This window comes from Colius striatus, chromosome 6 (genome assembly GCF_028858725.1).
Source record: "Colius striatus isolate bColStr4 chromosome 6, bColStr4.1.hap1, whole genome shotgun sequence".
NCBI classification, from domain to species: domain Eukaryota; kingdom Metazoa; phylum Chordata; class Aves; order Coliiformes; family Coliidae; genus Colius; species Colius striatus.
Window position 1 is genome coordinate 19,608,875 of NC_084764.1, and position 19,228 is coordinate 19,628,102.

The window sequence follows — 19,228 nt, forward strand, 5'->3', positions numbered from 1 at the left end:
TTTTACACCAAAGCCAGGCTACCAAAAGACTACAGAACAATCAAAGGGGAAATTAAAGCAAAGTCCACAAATCAATGCAGAAACTGTACCCAAAATGGCAATATTCTCTTCACTCAGCTGCAGCAATGAGTATACAAAAAAATCAAGTTAAAGCAGGATACCTGCCTTGTGTTTTCCAATAAATTCAGTAAATTTAGTAAGTACTACTGTATGGAAATGTATCATTGCAGTATTCTGAGCAAAGAACAAACACAGAGCAGATGAAACCTTTACAACCATTAACAAAATCAACTCTAAGAAGTGTTTTGCTATCTAAGTTTGCTATCAGAAGTGTCAAAATAATGTCAGAAAGAGAAAAGTGATTGGCAGAATATGTCAGTCTCAGAAAGCTACTTCAGAAGGTACAACACACGCTCCAAGTTGGGGCAGGCTACAAAAGGGAGATGAGCAGAATTTCCTGTATCCATGCAACCATTATTATACTATTCACATGTACTACCAATTGCCACATCATGATTAACAGATTGGCGCAATAAGGAAAAAAGTTGCAATCAGGTTACATGAAGGGGACTGAATATCCCTGCTGATTACAAATGACAGCTGATTTTTTCAGTCAGGTCTGCACTTAGAAAATGCACTAACTCAGAGGATGGATAACCCCTCCTTGGAAGTAGGAGGGCTAAACTCACTGCCACTTTCTTCATGTCTCATACACAAGCAAATCAATACAGTCCTAATAACTGAGAGTTTACTATGATCCATCACCTCAACATCTACAATATGACATTGTAAATATCCCTCAAAACCAGATAAGCGTAGATCTACATATATATTATTGACTCCATGCTGATTCAAAAGGGGCCCACCAAGTATTACACAGCACAGTGAAATGAACCACACATTTGCAGGCATGGACACATCCATGCACTGAGGCTGGCTCTGAAATTAACTCTTTCTGCTGGTCTACTACAGTAAAGGGAGAGCTAATACAGAAGTGTAGAGCTTGAAATGTATTCTGTTTGGCAGAAGCCTCAAGAATTCTTGTTCTCTCAAGATTCACATTCAACTGAATTTTTACTAACCATTATCAAAGTTCCTACAGTATATCACTGGGCATGTTCCTATGCAACCTGATCTAGATTGACCTGCTATTGCTGGGGGGTTGGATCTCTAAAGGTCCCTTCCAACCCTACCATTCTGTGTTATCAGATACTCATAAGTAAGTAAACAAATATTAATTTCTAGCAAATCACTTCAGAATTCTCTTTCTCTTACACCATTGTTGCCCTGGACATGTGGGAAGCCCTGATTATCAGCCTTATTTTTCCAGCTGGAGCTCTGCTTTGGAAGCTTTCTAAAAAATTGCTATTCCATTCCTTTATTCTTCCCTCTTTGAATGTATCTTTTCAGAACTTCAATCCCTCTTTGCTCCAGCAACAGTCCAGCACAAGGAAAGAACATCTTGATCAATGAGTCCTGTCCTCTGCAACAGACATCAAGTCTAGCGGGATCTCCAGACAAGCTATTTAACCACAGATCATAAAATAATCCAGTCCCTAACACCCTTCAATCCACAACAAACTTAAAAGCCAGCAGTGAACTGCTACAGTCGTAGCTAAAACATGCCAAGGAAAAAGCGTGAAACATTAAAGACAATCCTTGATGTCTTCAATTCCATGCTTAATTGCAGGAATGTAATCAGATTCAATTTTCAAATATTTCCAGTTAACAGACCATGTCCATGTTACAGGAAACACTCACCAGTCTTTGCCATTCTTGTATGAGAGAAACCCCTTCTTCACCTCAAATGTGGCCATGGGTTGAATATCAAGAACACGTCCATGACATTTTCAATCGATTTTTTAAACCACTGAGCTAGGTCAAACTTTGAAGTTTAACTTTGTTGTTGTTGTTTCTCCACTGACACAACTGACTGCATCATAATCTAATTCAAGCCAGGGACATTTGTAGTGTTTATTCTAATTTCATACTAAGCAAACAGCTTTTAAGGAACTGCTCACACCCTCATTTCAAAGTATTATACAAAGGTCTGAATACAAGTGACTTCAAGTAAAGTGGAAAAAGAATTCCACCAACTAAAATAACGAAGTCACTCTTTAACATCAGTGCCCAATCAAGTGATGCTTCGTTAAGCTTATCGAGTGATGATACAAAACCCATCAAACAAAACTATTTAATATTAAATTTAAGTATCACTCTCCAGTTATCATGCTTACCATATAGGGACAAAGAACGTTTTAATGGAGGATATGATATGTCATAAATGATATGCAGTGCTTTCATGCATATAAAAAGTACATTTTGGAGAACTGAACTACAAGTGAACCTGCAATACACAGCTCTCAGGAACTGGGCAATTCCTGGACAATGAGATGTCAAGCTGTGTCCAAGGAATTCATTACAACTTCCATAATCTGTAAAGAAGTTTAAGCATACAAGTTTGTGGGGCTTTTTGGTACTGAAAGTTTGCCATTTCAAAGTAAATTTTTTTCCAATTGCTCATCACTATCCATCAATATAATGCTATAAGTCATCACTTTTGATGGTATAAAGAAGGTAATACATTTAAAATTCTTTGATTAAGCCACTTGAGTAATGACAAACAGATAGGACCTTTCCAAACATAAAAATACAATGAATCAACATCTGTCATCTACAGAAATGGCACAAACGTCATTTAATATGATCACATCAAACATCATTCATCATTGAACTGTAAATTCACTTCATCATATCCGATTCAAAATTCTATTAGTATTAACAATCAGCCTTAGAAAAGAGTATTTTAGCAACAATCTATCACATGACAAATATGAGTATCTACAGCTTGGGTGGAAATTAAGCACAGAATTTCTTTGGATCTAATCTAAATTGAAACTTATCTTTCAATTTATGAAATTAATAACTAGTATGTTCTTGTTGATTTAGCTAACAGGTATATAACAGAACTCAATTTTCAGAAAGCAAGAGGTGTGGCTGTTTTTCCAAAAGCAGTCCTTTTAACAAACTAGAAGTTTAGTTGCAAACTAAAAAAAAACAAATGAAGAATCCCAAACCATTTCCTGACATCTTTACAAAGACATTAACATAATTTTCACATGAACATTGTATCCTGAGCTGAATAATAAAATCTGTACGCAAAACATAACAAATTTCTCATCTTGAAGGAGGAGCAGCATTTATATCCTTCTTGGCATTAGAAAATAAAACTAAGTCATATTAATAAATGTGGATAAATACTTAATACTTTTAAGGAAAGAAAGATTATTAAAACTGTGGCTTTGCTATTTTAGAAATTCTACTCAAAAAATGGTCATTAAAATAATTCTGTTAACAAAAAGTGGTAAGTACATGTTATAAAACATTAGAAAGAGGCATTTTTTCAGCACTGAACCTATTCAGTTAATCTAGTCACTTAACTTAAAAAAGCTTGTCTTCATCTGAATACTCTCCTATGGGTTCAAGTTTCCTAAAGGCACAATCCTCATTTAAAAAAAAAAAATCCTTATATTAATCCAACAAAAATCTAAGATGACAGAAAACATGAAGATTATATCTGAAGAATTGCAAGCGAATGTATATGCCTTGGAAACTATTTAAGTGAAAGGATACAAGTTTTGGTATAATGGGATTAATGATTTCAATGCACGGCTTGCATTTATAGCTGTTGCACGAACCATAATAGGAAGAATTTTTCCATTCACAATAGCACCATCAAAGAGTGGACCAAAAAATGGGACCTGAATAAAAAATTAAGAAATTCAACATAAAGCAAGATTTTAGCTATAACAATTAGCAATCAATATTAACAATAGAGCACTCAAATATATCTTTTTTTTTCCTCCTCATTGCTAGATAATCAGACCAGTTATTGTGCTCTATGACAGATCTTTTCTCTTGTGGCAATATACAGCCATATAACTGCTTGATATCCTTGGTAACAGATAACACATCATCTGAAAAATATTAAGCAACTATTTGAATACTGTGCCTCATCAAAGCTTATTTCCGACACTTGCTACCAAAATGTAAGGGACAGTCATGCATATGTTGTTTATGAGGCTAGATGACAATATTGTATGTTGTAGTAAGCAAAAGGAATAATTACTCAAATTTTAAAATAATATTTATCATAGTTTTAAATATAACATGTCCATAAAGACCAATTTAATATGCAACTGTCATATAGTGACTGGTGGTCTGACTCTGACCTTTCATTTTATTTTCATCTATCTGTTCTTCTTCCTTTTAATTTTATTCATACAAATGTATTATAAGGTCTTTACAGGAGAAATTTGTGGTGAAAGTTTGGCTGCTTTGGACTCCAAGTGCAAAGCCTTATTGTGAAATCAATAGAAAACCTGGATCTTTATTTAGTATAGGTAGTACTCAAAAGGTTTAGAGAGTGATGGACCTTATATTTTGGCAATATATTTTTTCCTAATAGATCATTTTGCAATTACAAACAAAATTAAAATTCTATTATCTTCATTTCCTCTGCATGTGAATAAAGTTCTGAAGCTGATAGCATAAAACCTCTGGAGAACAGCAACATTTGTGCATCAGGTCAGCAAAGGGAGTAGAGTGCACACTAAATATTCTTTTTGCTGAGATGACATGAATGTTGCAAAAGAATTTTAAATCTCTGAATTACTTTTGCCATCAGTCATTCAATGTAATTTTGAGAATACTGAAGGCTGATGGAAGACACTTCTTTTTTCACATACAAGGACCTCTTGTTGGACTAACAACAATCCTTGCTCTCAGCAGTTTTCTTTTTCCTTCTTAACCTAAATGCTCCCAATAATACAACTCTTTGTACTTAAAGTGGCAAATAAAACAATACACTTATTTATAAAAACAGAGTAACCCAGTAATAAAAGGATCGTGTACTGGGTATCATGTCATGCCTATCATCAAATAGAGGCAGTCATCATATAGAAGAGTCCTCCTATTACTGCCATACCTCATTTATTAGTATTAGTGCTTCTAGAAAATACTTAGAAATTCATGGCAAGTGATATCACACAGAAATCATGCAGTACAAACACTCATCACTAATTTTACTCAGTCAGTGTTTGCGACCCTAAACCACTGTTTTAAGACAGCACAGACATTGGAGGAACAGTCATTAGAAAAAGTGTGTGTTCACACACTGTGCCTAAGAGCTGAATGGGCTTGCTTTGCTGAATTAATTCAGAAATTCTTGTGTGAGGTCAAGGAGAAAGTGAGAACTAGCTTTGAGAAGAACAAAAGGGAAGAATAAAAGGCTATTACTAAAGTATCACAGTCACATAACAAATTTCAGAAGAAAGTTCACCAAGTCTGTCTTAATATTTAAGTCATTATGAAGAATATTTTAACTGTATTTACAGTTAGCAGATGTGCTTGACAGGATCAGGCCTTTGCAATTTCAAGTTACTGATTTTACTATATGCTGTACTTACTGAGCTCTTCCTCTTAGCGCCACTGCAACTGTCAATGTTAAAGACATATCACTTTGTTGGATCAATCTATTGTATCAAAATCTCAGATGCAACAAAACTCAGTCCATATTAAACATATGAAGGAAATACAAAAGAAAAAAAATCATTACCTCAGGCTTTTTCATGATCTGGATACTGAACATATGGTTTTTCATGGGATAGATAACGATAAGAACATCACCAAATTCTGTTGGAATTATTCCTCTTCTATAATCTCGAGTATGCTCTGACCAGACAATGTGTACTTCATCATTTCCTAGATGTCTTAGCTGGAAAAGCAGGAATAAAAATACACCAGTTTGAATATATTCTACAGTCATACACCTACACTGCTCATATTTCAAAAGGACAAACTCACTAAAAAGAAATGAAGAAAATCAGCAAATTACAGTATAGTTTTTTCCAATTTCAAAGACAGTTATCAGTTTGTGCTCCAGATTTTTATATATTGGTGACAAATTCTAATTAGGTTAACGTATATGTTAATATCTGTTTTCTACTGTAAGCTAAAATTTTGTTGATATTATCTCAAGAATGCAGAATAATTCAATCTGATTCACTAAAATGCTTTCAGGATTTCCACCACTGACAGTCAGCAAATTACTGAATTCTCTAAGAACTTTTAAAGTATACAAATGACCATCTGTTGAAAAACTACATATCTGAGCAGTCTTGCACCTCATAATTCTAGCCAAATTCCAAACTGGCTACTATAAACAAAAAGCTTTTAAAGGACAATAGCTACTGTATTTTCCATAGCCCTTTGATAAACTGAACTAAATGGTCATTTCCCATGAAACTTGTATACCTCTGTAAAAATATCACTCCACCTCCCACCCAGAAAACCCAAATGATTCTTGATTTGGCTCAGAATCGTCAAATGTGTTCTTAAAAATCCATGCTGCATCCTCAGTTGTAACCATACAAGCAGATTAAGGAATATCCTGGACATTTTGGAATTACCTGCACTGAAGCTCCAAAACGCTCCTTATGCTGAACATTAACATCTGATAAATAAACGTTAATATTATGGAGAGAGGGCTTATGTATACTGATCAAATATATTCAGATTACTAAATGTGAGTTTCCTTCCAGTAAGGGCCAGTTCTGAAAATTTAAACTGGAAGGTCATTTTTTCCCTCTTTTTGCATCACCTGTCACAGTTGACAATTACTTTTACCCACGGTTTTCAGTTTGTTTGTACAGCTTTAGGTAGGTAAAATTTCTCAAACAATTGTCTTGATGTTATTCAAAGGACAGCACTGTGAACTGCTGTTAACAGGTAACAGGCAGATACTAATCTGGGCACTTAGAAGAAGTTACTGTACATAAAAGAGAATGATTTTCTGTATTCATTTTCAGAACATAGTTGCAGTTCAAGTAAAGCAAAACATATATGCAGTCACCAGAGAAATTTCACTGCAAGGGTTATATTGGTTGCCAGCAGCGGACTTAAAAAAATAAAAGTAAAAAGAAAGAAGCTGCCTTTGCTTTTTGCTAGTTTTAAGATGTATCAGACTGAAAAAAAGGGTTGCCTTTCTGTAAGAAAAGGATTATCTTCAGTGTTGGACTGGGCAAAGGACAGATGGCATCAATACGCTACACCTTGTCTGATACTCAATAAAACATTTGTTTTGCCTGGACCAGATCATATATACATGTGATCTACAATGATGGCAAGTTCCTTTGATGTGAGCTGCTCTTGCCTCTTTTGTAGCTAAGTGTTTTGAGCAACACTTAGGGATGCTCTTGTGCCAACTGTAAACCCAGACCAACAAAAGACTTGGTTATAACAACACTCACTATACTGAGTTTTATTTGACTAAGTTAGAACAACCACCAGTCAGCAACTTGAATGACTGATGTGCAACATGCAAATTTCAGCTGCAGAAATGGATGACACTTCACAATAACTGATGTTGTAAAACACAGCTAACTGTGGAATTGTTCTGAGGGCCTGGACCTCTCCTACCTTCCTCAGTGAACTGACAGTCAAACTATTTGTCGAAATATGACAATGAAAGAAGAAAATGAGTGACTGGTGGGCCTGCATTTAGAAGCAATGGAAAAGCTCAGGAAGGATGAGGCTGCCTAACCAAAGAGAAAAAAGAAGCAAATTAGTTTAGATATGGAGCATGAAAAATCTACTTGATCCTAGATTGAAGGATGGCCATCTGGTGCACTGACTGCACTGAACTCACTGAACTGACTGCCAAAAAACAGAACTAGGATGGATACAGCCATCATTGCACTGCACTATTCCTAATTTAAGCAATATTGAACTACTACCAGAAGAATTAGGCCTCCTTTACTTACCATCTTTGGACTCAAAGACAGCAAACTGACACACTGGTAGAAACAACAGACAGTGACAGTGTATGTGCCAAATAAATAGCTTTAAAATCCAAGACATATAGAGAAGTTTGATAGTGCAGCTTCTTGAGGGCATCACTGCCTCTGAATGTCATTTATAAAAGGTCGCTCCCAAGTACCCATTATTGATGCCTACAGCTAATTAGACAGGACATCTGTTCTTGCACTTATGTGAAAGCTGCCCAAACAGCACCACTGCTGATGCATGCTTTCACATTAGACTGAGATTTTGGTGTGTATTGTGTGGTTATTTCAGAGAAGTACTAGAAGAGACACATAATTTTGGATGCCAAGTGTACTGAAGCCATTAGTGACTTTTCTCTACAATTTCAAAGTTTGCTTCATACAACCATAGAGGTATGAGGATACATTCCAGGCTGAAAGCACTAAACTTCTTTAGAGGAAAGGAAAATGAATCACATGGTATCAGGGAGTTCAAGGTCGTGTCAGGTGTATTTCACCTCATGACTACTACCAAGAATGATTTAGTAAATATACAGTTTGAGTAATGTGTAGAATGGCATCTCTGTGACATATAAGGATTGAGAATCAGAATCATATGGTGCAAACAGGTAGATGATCATATAAAACATGAATTGTGGTTTATAACAAGATGTAAAATACTCAGGATCAAAACTATGATCAATGCCTTGTTTCCATTATAGAAGGCAGAAGACTGACAAAAAATAGGCCAGTAAACTAGATTTGGTGCTGCTGATTTCATCTTCATGTTTGGAGTTTCTGTATTAAATTCTGGATAAATTGTTCTGTTCATTCTTCAAGAGCAGATCAGAAGAAGCTCTGACAGTAGCACAGTGCTCCTTATTGCTTCTTTCAGATGTCCTCTTTTGATTTTCATCTGGATTCTTTTATGTCTTTTATTGAATCAGAAACATCCCAGAATTCAGTGTCCTGGACACAAGTGAGACATGACTACTTTTGCTAATTGAAACCCAAAGAATAGGCAGAATGTGGTTTCCCAAGACCAATGTGTGGTCCCAGTGTTACCTAACAGAATCAGATTTGGTGCACAAAGAATGCACAGGTGCCAAGACTGAAATGTCAAACCTCACCGCTAGTTGTGTAAGCCACTACATCTTCACATTCATTTCCTGACCTTGTCTTCCTAAATTGAAAATTTTTAAGTGCATAATCACAGGAAGCAAAGCAAGGTGCAAATCCTTATTTCAGCAGTAATATAAATAACAAAAATCTCTAAAATAATGTTATACTTCAGGCAACCAGTAATACATTACAGCTGAAAAACCTGGAACTATAGGTTACACACCAATATTCTGAACCACTAAATACTGCATAAATGCAGACCAAGCTGCTCTAGAGAGTTTATTATCTAAGCATGAGGCAAGATACAAAATAAGGATGCAAAGAAACTGAAAAATCTACAGATGAGAATAATATCTTCAATAGCAACATTCTTAAGAATGAAAGTGTCAACGCCACAGAAGGGTCAGTTCAGCAATCAAAACAACATTTTAGGATATAGTGGATAAATTTTAACTGTGTGTATGGAAAGGCTACCTTGCAAGAAAGGTTATGTAGAAAAAAGAGTAGACTCTTCAGCACAGACTCAATGTAAGAATCCTGAAAGTGGAACAAATTAAAGATCATTTCAGGCTATGGGCACGTGACAGGCACAATGGTCATGTTATCCATGGTGATCCAGAAAGGTGGCAACGAGAAAGAGATTAAGAGCTCTGTTTTACCCATTTTAAACCTCAGCTGTCGGGAAGACAGCCCTGAGGAGATGTCAGAGACAAACAGATTTTTTTAGGTTTGCTTTGAAACTCTACTCTGTTAAAACAAATATATAAAAATGACCAACTGTTAGGTTACCTGAAATTTCAAATTTAACTCAAAATACTTTAAAATATTCTTACTCTATAGCCATCATCATGTGTCAGCTCTCCTAATACATTTATGTTAACTGAATACAAAAGAAACGTGAAATAAATATAACCAGGAGGGATGATCAAATCTAATTTTGATACATTAGTGTCATATGCTGTACATGTTACAATAGCAGCCAGACTTAATACTAAGCTGCAGGCTATACTGAAATTTCCAAATGGCAGATTGTTCTAAGTGATACCAAGTATAATTGAAGTAATAAACGATAGTAAAAGCAAAGCACACTGTCAGGAAGAATTTAAGTATTTACTTTTTAAAATTAAATGAGTTAGGTTTGGAAAGGCAAGACAAGTGAAATAATGCAGGGCTCAATTTACAGAAAATTCCTTTTATTTATCTGTTGCATTAACCCTTGAACTCTTGCCAAAATTACTGTAATTTCTAATACTCACTTACCTAAAGGAGGGAGAAAAAAGCCTGTTATATTTTTTTATGACATAACAGCTAGGCCCAAGTTTTTTCTTCTTCAAAAATGAAAGTGTTCATTATAAAAAGAACAGAAGGAGTAGAAACATCTGAAGTAATGGCTTAATGCAGCTACTTTTGCCCATTAAATATAAGCAGCACTGCTGTCTACAGCGTACATACCCTCTAGTTGAATTGTTCACAAAACTTTGTTTCAACAACTATGGTGCATTTGGCTAGGTTTTTTGAAAGCTACACATGTATTTAATAGTAAGTCCCCCCGCCAAATTGTGCTAATAATTTAGATCTATAAACCTTTGAGTTCCCAACATCTGTTAATACCTCAACAACAAAAAAAAATCTAACTATAAATACTGAGAGCTATAAATCTTTTCTATAGTTGCGACAATGTCACACACGTTACACATGTAATCATGTAATACACGCAAAGCCGGAGATGAACTAGCATTCCAATCATTAACAATGTTACTACTATTCATCCACATGTCTTGTGTACAATATTGTTACCTATAATGCCTTCACTCCTTTATCAGGGTAAGGAAGCTGGAGCTAGGCAGATGATAAGAGGTACATACATGAGCTTTCTCACTCTGTGAACCGAGAGTCTTAAGAGTTTCATTTAATCCCGACACTTTCTTTGCAAGTTTGTTCTTGCAAGGGTAGCATAAGTGCTTTTTACTCTAACCTTTAATTCTAAGAAAACTCAAATAGACTGCATTAACAGTATTAAATCTTTGACTTATTGTTTGCAAATTAAATATTTATTTTATATATGCAATTTGATGTTAAGTTCCTTTACACGTTCAGAAGATTATCTGTTCTCCCTGAATTCCCATCTTTTCTTGCTCTTGTTCATGTCTTCAGAAACAAATGCTTTAGAGATATCCAAGACACTCAAAGTTTTATTTACTACTCTGTAAGACTGATGGAAAATAAATTTAAAATTGGCTTAGCCTCTGAAACAGCAGAATCTTGATTTTGCAGCAGCTCGACTGGCAGGAAGAAGTTTTGTTTTAATTTAATTTAATTTCCATTTATAAGATGAACCCATTGTGCACCTCTAGGCACATTCACGACATAAAACTCGGCATCAGTTCTAAGCCAACTACTGCAAGTTTACCAGTTTTTCTCCCATTGAATTAAATAGACCAAAAAAGCACATGAACGATCTGTACAGAGCTCAAAACTTAAGGTTCTCTGGAGGCCATGAACAGTACATACACTCAGAACAATTACCGATGTTAGTGTGCACATCGCGCTCAAATGGAGGTCCCCTATAGGGTGTGAGCTGGACAGCAGCTCGTAGAACACATTCATTTTGCTGACGTGTTCAGCCTAATCAGCACAAATAGCTTCAGGACTGGTAAAAACATTAAGCTTGTGTTCCTACTCATGTCTCCTGATACCACTTGCTAGTTTTCTCCCAAAATGCAAACTTCAGTCAATACTTTTCTCAAGTTTGATATGACTTTCATAGCATCTCTCTCTGGTGCTGGTTCCTTGATTTCTAATGCTTCTTCCCATGCAGTCTTCACCTGCTGTGTTGGAACACTAGGAGTGTCTCTCCCTCTGTCTCCTGTTTTTAGCCTACCTTCATTAAACATACATGAAATGAACATCTCTGAAATGCATCTCTATTAAATTCTATTGAAACGGGCCAAAAGGTGTTAGGGAAGGGAGGAGAGACACAAAGGACGGCTCAGAAATCTCTATTCATGAGGAAACTGGGCTTAAAAAGAGAACAAAAACCCCAAACCACGGAAGAACCAGAAAGAAAATCACACAGAAATGAAGTAGCTTGATTAGACAGCCCATCAGCATCTGAGTCAGAAATATAAACCAAATCTTTTGATACACTCTACATGTCATACAGACCTCAATTATTCCAAATTACTGATACGTGAGATTATGGGTAAAGGAGGAGAGAAACAGGCCTGGGGCAAGCTGGAGTTGTTAAAAAGTCCAGCTGACACCATTTTCACAAGCTAAATCACAGGAATCCTGAACCAATACTAAACCTTGCCTGTCAGGTGCAGCTAGATGTAGATTCAGGGTGCTCCTAGAAACAAACAAGAGATCTTACCTGTGTGTTCTGCTTAAATCCACAGCATTTGCAAATTATTTATTATTTATTAATTTTCACTGTGACCCAACTTCCCATTTCTCAAAACCTTTTAATGCTCTAATTCAAACAGATTATAAACAAACATTAATAATAATAAGATGTGATAATGATAAGATGTGCCTTACAAAACCAAGTTTCTACTTAAAAATATACAGAAATCAACCAATTTAGAAAAAAAAAACCACATACACACTGTTCTATACTAGAACAATAGCAACAATTTTATTTTAAAATTATTTATTTTTGCTATGGAACCATTTTTACAAATCATCTAACACCCTAAGCATGACCCTGCCTCTGCTTCAGGAATAAAGAACAGAGAGGACCCAGCCCTACAGGCAGACAAGAAAAAAAATTCTTTAATTAAAAAAAACAACCAAACCAAACACCAAACAAAACAATCTAAGATGCAACAGTGAGAAGTTAGAACTCATAGTCAGTCTATAATAATAACCATAACAATAATATTTTTTCCTCAAGTTGAACACAAAGAACAAAAAAGTCATTAATAATTGAAGCTTGCCAGAGGCATGGCTATTTCTCTCTCTACTAACTGTCTACTGTCTAATTTAATTACAAGTATTAGACTCCATGCTGAGGTCAACCAGCTTCAGTTCCTCCAATATTACACTTCAACCAGTGCTCATTAACTGTCTACTGAATGGATTAGCACATCTGAAGATTGTATGTACGCAGGATAGGGGAAAGTCTAATGATAGCCAATTGTTCATTTATAACAGGACACATGTTCGAGACTGTAACTTATTATCACTAATGTGGAATTTATTAAATTCTAAAGAAAAAAATACCAATACAGAAAACCATTTCTTCCTTAATGTGGATCATATCACTGTTGAATATCTGTGTCTGCTCCAGGACAAAACACCTTATATAAAACAATCATTGTCTAATTCCTAACATTTTAAATTTTTATTTTTTAAAAGGAAATTACGTTAGCAGCATGTGATTCTTAAGTGAATAAAAAGTCATCTTAGAAAGTACTCACCACGTACTTACTAACTGGCATTTAAAGTCTCAAAGTACTAAGACATTATTCACGTGTAACACTTTTTCTTCTGCAGAAACCATTAGCTCCCTGCATTTTTCACCACTACATGTGTAATCCTGACAACAACTGCAATGATGGCAAAAATCAACAATATGCCAAAATTAGAAAGTTGTGGAATAATTTAGATGGCTTAACCTACTTCAGTAAAATACCAACTATTAGCAGGTAAAGGTGTTATGTAGTTTATGGGGGTTTTTGAGAAAAATTACTGGATTTTCATTGACTAATTCCTCATTTAGAAACACCTACCTTTTTTGTTAAAGAGTCATCTGAATCAGAAGGCATTCTTGTTGACACATGGAACATTACTTCTACTGTCGAGGTAGCAAAATATGGAGTGGTCAGTCCAGTGCTTTTGTTTTTTTGTAGTCCTCCCATAAAGCCACAATGGTTTGTGAGATTTACCTACAAGTAAAGCCCAGGAACCATTAGGAGAAAAAGAAATTATCATGTTATAAATACATTCTTTATACTGTCCAAAGCATTTTCGACTGAACTGTTAGAAGTGAAGTCCCTTTTCACAACAGTACAGTTATGCTCTTCTAAAAGAGCTCTGCCTCCCTGACTAGACTGGAAATCAACTTCTGGGTAGTGGCATTTTATATTCCATGATCAACAGAGATGCTGCTGGAAAGATGAGGTTAGAGAAAAGGAAAGGTTGTGTAAATGCACACTTACTGCATTATTCCCTGACCAGTTAACTGTAGTCACCTACATCTGCTTTTGTAATTTTTACAAATTCTGTGATACTACATCAGCCTTGACCCAAGCTCTGAAGAAACCCTGCATGACAGCCACACAATTTTACATTGTCTTGTTACCTGTTGTATATTTTTCTTGAGAAGTTTTCACTCTGTGAGCATGAAAAAGAATCAAAGGAAACTAACTGATAATTCTAAATAAATTTCCAAGTCTCAGTCCTATGGGAAATAATTTGTCACTGAAATAAATATTTCACTTTTGTGCTATTTCATTTTTACAATAGTGCCTAAAGAAAGCTGTATCTCAGATGCGGACACATTTAATCTCTGCCCACTCAGGCCATATTTGCTTTTCTGTTGACAAAAGATCCAGAATTTTATTTTAGGAGGTTACAATATTAATCCAAATTAGCAGCTCTTCAATCAAGCTAATAAAGGTTAAAAGAATTAACCCACTAAAGAAGAGTATTTGAAGACACTTTTTTTTCCTCATCAGGAATGTGGGAAATAAACATCTACGTTCATGGCAGTCAGCAGACTTCTAACATTCCTCCTCTGTTCCTGTGAAAAAGTTAAAGCCACTGTGAAAAAGTAAATCCACACAGCTAATCTAGCAGGGCTTTTATACCTCAGGAGTAAGAAAACCAAAAGTAACATAGACACTCATGTGAAAACTCCTGATGTACACAAGTCATAACAGAAACAGAAAACAGTTTCTTATGCAGCCAGCCAGGAGGAGGAATGATGCAACAGTGCTGAGTTGAACTTTTACAATGCAAGTTAATCCTGTGGAGTCAGAAAGCAAAGGATGCAAAAAAAATCAAATCTATCTAGTGATTAAAAAGAGCTGCAGGTCCAGAGAGATGATGGAGTACATCCCAGTATTTCTGACTGTGGGAAGAGACATGGAACAGTGTGTGTGAACAGATACACGCCTGCAGTGGAAGGCAGAAAGAAAGAAGCATGAGAGAAGCTGCATGTTTGTATTTTTTCAATTCACAAATTTGAACAAATCTCAAATTTCAATGGATTTAACACCTTACAGGCCTACAGGGAAATCAAGATGCCTCCTAATCAGTCCATGACAGCAAAGCACAGGACCGCACATTATAGGCCTACAGGGAAATCAAGATGCCTCCTAATCAGTCCACGAAAGCCAAGTACAGGACTGCATATTAAAGAATCATCTCTGTCTGCACAAACATTCTTAAATTGAAAGCTTAAAATTAAATAGCTCGTATTGCTAATGAAATTAAAACCAGAATTCTTCTCTGCATCCTATTTGCAAACCAGTATATTTCAGTGCTTGTGAATTACCTGCACTGTGAATTGTCTGCACTTGTGAATAATGCTAAAGAGCCTTATAGGATCTAAAAGGATCTGTAATTGTCTCTGTAAACAAACTTAGGACAGAAACGTCTTAATAAATACCTCCCAGCCAAGACCAGCTACAAAATCCTCATAGGCTTGACTTCCCCCAGTATTCGTAAGAATGGAGTGTTTATCTTCTTGTCCTTCAGCAACATAAAACACTGCAATCTTGTGTGTCTCTCGGCTGTAAAATAGAGAATGATCACTGTACGACAGCGCTGTTACTGAAAGGCATGAAACCTGAATATGCAAACAATATACACAGCTCATAGCTTTTAAAACATCGAAGACAACAGTGGAAGTTAAGTGGAACTATATGGTTTCTTTTTGAATACTTTCTGTATTTCCATATTTCCATTCCAAGTCTTCTAGTCTGGATCTTCTCTAAAGCCTGAAGTTTTGCTATATGTGAAGAGCATTTACCCCTTTCATTACATCTAAGATGTTGGATGGTGCTGGCAGTACCAACTGCTAACAGAATAGCTGGGCTTCTGAAATGAACAACACCGGTACACAGGCATTACTGACACTGCACTGCCCATTAACAACGGTGCCTTCTGAATGTTGGGGCAAAAGCAGCTTATGCAACTGAATGAAGAACCTTTGAGTACTATAGCTATGTCTTCTGTATTCTCTTCACAGCTTGCTGTTAGACATTGGAGCTACCTAAGGTGGTTTTCACACTTCTGAAACCTTCACTGGAATGTATTTCAACTTCTACCAAAACAATTAAAAGTTTTAATTCTGCACTACTCCAACTACAATTCCTTGCCTTCAAATACTACCAGCATTGGAAAACAGATAAACAATTAGCTGAAGCTTAACATGTGGAGACTTTGATACATCCAAGTTTTAAAGCTATTCCCTGTTATATATACAAATCATCATAATTTTAAGTTATTTTGACATTTGAACTATCTCATGATACATTACTTGTAGAGTTTCACTCTACAAATGACACCAATGTAAATTCAATGTAACACTAAAAACTGCAATAGAGGCCATAATACATGAATGAATCATAAACTACTTAAAAAATTAGTTCAACTCTCACATCTATGTTCTTAGAGCCATTTAAGTACAAGCACACTTAGTAGGTAGCCATTAAAAGAATTTACCATTGTCTAGAGTCCAAATTTCTGAGTTCTCGAAGTAACTTCTCATTTTTCTTCAGGAGATGAAAGCTCCTTCTAAATAGAGAAATTTTTAATTCTTTTATTACCTCTTCACTGATGGATACAGCAGAGTACAAGAATGGTACAAGAACATTTCCAGGCCCACTTAAGAACAATCAACAAATGATTTTATATTTTCAATATTCTGATGTACAATATTAAGTTGTCTTTAAAAATATATGAGCTTTTTTCCTTTCTTCAGGAAATCATCTATATCCATAATAGCCCTGAGTACAGTCTTTACTTCTTTCCACTCTCTTCTGTCAACCTATTGGATCCAACTGCAATCAATCTCTTCTCTACAAAAGAATAGACAGAACTCTCTCTGACACACACTTCACTAGGCCATAATATATATGCTTAGTGACAAAAGACACTGCCACAATCTACTGTCCTAGGGAGTTAGTGCTTTTGCTATTCTGACTTGCAGAAGCAAGAACAACACAGCTCACTAGTCACCCAGACAGCTGTAACCATTTAAAGAAAAAAAGAAAACAATATGTTAGAGGGAGAAAGACACTTCATTCTTTTAAACTGCACTTGAGATGTTTCCCACAAAACACAGTGGAATGAGTTGAAGAGCAGTACTATCCAAAACCAGACTGCCTTGAGGAAATACTCAAATAAGAAGGGTTATAATATCGAAATGTTGTCTGATTCTAGTGATATTTCAGTGATGGAGATTATTTTTGGTTTATAGAACATCTATTTCCCTTCATAGTAAGAAAATATTTCAATGCCTCTAATATGGAACTTGATGGCTATGGCAAAAGATTTTGGAAAGATCCTTAAATTCTAGGATGCTAATATTTGTATATACTCACATGTATATGCAGGCATACACCTAGTTACACTCACACAAAAATAATACCATAAAGATACTACTTTTGTAAGTGAACATGACTTACTTCTTGTTGTTCTAAGCAATACCCAAACACTGGCAATGTTGAAATAAATAGGAGACACATCGTTCTAGTTATCTAACACAGATGCAGTGCTTTGAGTCTGCATAGGAGCATGCTCTTAGCAGACAAAGCAGCAGGACACTGTCCAGCAACACAATAGCTGAGAATATGACACTCTCCGAGACTCATTCTGGTATAGAAAGGTAATGGTTTTCACAAGAATATACGTGGGAAGTAAAGAAGGCAAAAAAGATACCTTCTTTACACATGATAGTACCCCTTAGTACAGTTGGTGAAAGGATTATTAGACAAGATATCACTCTTTCCGTTTGCCTCCCAACGCTATTCTACAGGAAGAATATAAATAGCAATAAGGGAAACAGGTTCTTCCTTTCTGTCTCTCTAAATGACAGGTTGAAATACAGAAGAAAACTGCCATTGTCCCGTTAGTTGCATATCCTCTCTCCCCTTTTGTTGGTTGTCCTGGAGTATTTTTGGCTTAACCCACTCTACGATCAACCAGTATTACATGGTAAGAATATCACCATTCCTTAAAAGCAAGTTCTTGAATTGTGAGTCTTTTCTTTTTACCTTTTATCCCAAGAATTCATTCCTAGTATACTGAGAAGTAATCTGCAGTAGTAAAATGCTGACTGGGGCTTTTGCGAGGTTGGCTCATCCTGCTCCATAGCCCTCATATTTAAATCATTGAAATGCTTTTCAACAAACTCCCTCTCTTCTGTGTGCTGTTTCAGAATTGCATTGATGACATCATTCTCCTGCTTCTCTGAGATGCAGACTGGTTGAGGAGCAGGAATGTTGAGTGAGACACCAGTTCTCTGTAAGCATTCAGGGCTTGTAACACCTAAATACTGCAGGAGCTCATCAAGGGCATCTTCTTCATCCCTAATTGTATCCCATGTTGGTACAGTGTCTCTAAACTTCCTGTTTACTTGGAGTGTAATCCCATCCCTTGCAGATACATCCTCCACATGCTCAAAAGATGAAAGAGTATCTTCTGGTTTATCTTGTTGAGATAATGAAAGTGCAAAAGACGTTTGCTGTGAAGATCCACATAAAGATGATGGTCCATACAAAATGGCTGAGTCCCAAGAGTATTTGCCAGACAGATCACGCACTATAATTCTAACATTTGAGTTAGCAGATGCAAGCCCAGCAGACAGTCCTCCCCCAGGCATGTCATCTTCTGCTTGGATTTGTATGCAAGACACCAGGGAAGTATTGTTTAGCACAAAGAACTGAAGGTTTGGGTTCTCAAAAAGTTCAGGAGAAAGTTCAAGACTTTCACTGTATGGATTGTCGTTATTTTCACACACTTGGCTGGTTAACATAGCAGGGCCTCCACTCATAGGATAGTGGCCTAAGTGGTTGACTAGATGCGTTATCACAGTACGAGCAGCAACAGAAATTAATCCTTGTTGCATATGAGTTTTCACTGCAAGAGAAAGAACACAGGTCTTAGAAGAAGAGTTCAGGAAACAACACTGCAATTTACGTGTTTCAGTATCATCTTCTTCATGAGTTTTAAACAGAGAATGAGCACTGCAAGGTTAGTAACACTAGTATATATAAATACCATTAAAAAAAAAAAAAGAAACGTAAGAAAGAAGCATCTCCATTACTTTA

General features: G+C 36.0%; 1 protein-coding gene across 7 annotated transcripts in view; it reads right to left on the reverse strand.

Moving 5' to 3' along the window:
• Nucleotides 1-19,228, reverse strand: part of RALGAPA1 (Ral GTPase activating protein catalytic subunit alpha 1) — a 133,857-nt gene that overhangs the window by 25,307 nt on the left and 89,322 nt on the right. For all 7 annotated transcript variants that reach the window (XM_061998463.1, XM_061998462.1, XM_061998461.1 and 4 more), the window contains 6 exons: nt 18,173-19,037; nt 16,620-16,691; nt 15,562-15,685; nt 13,679-13,834; nt 5,618-5,776; nt 3,634-3,761 (listed from right to left, as the gene is read on the reverse strand). In XM_061998463.1, the coding sequence (XP_061854447.1) occupies nt 3,634-3,761; nt 5,618-5,776; nt 13,679-13,834; nt 15,562-15,685; nt 16,620-16,691; nt 18,173-19,037 (1,504 nt within the window). The remainder of the gene's footprint in view (nt 1-3,633; nt 3,762-5,617; nt 5,777-13,678; nt 13,835-15,561; nt 15,686-16,619; nt 16,692-18,172; nt 19,038-19,228) is intronic.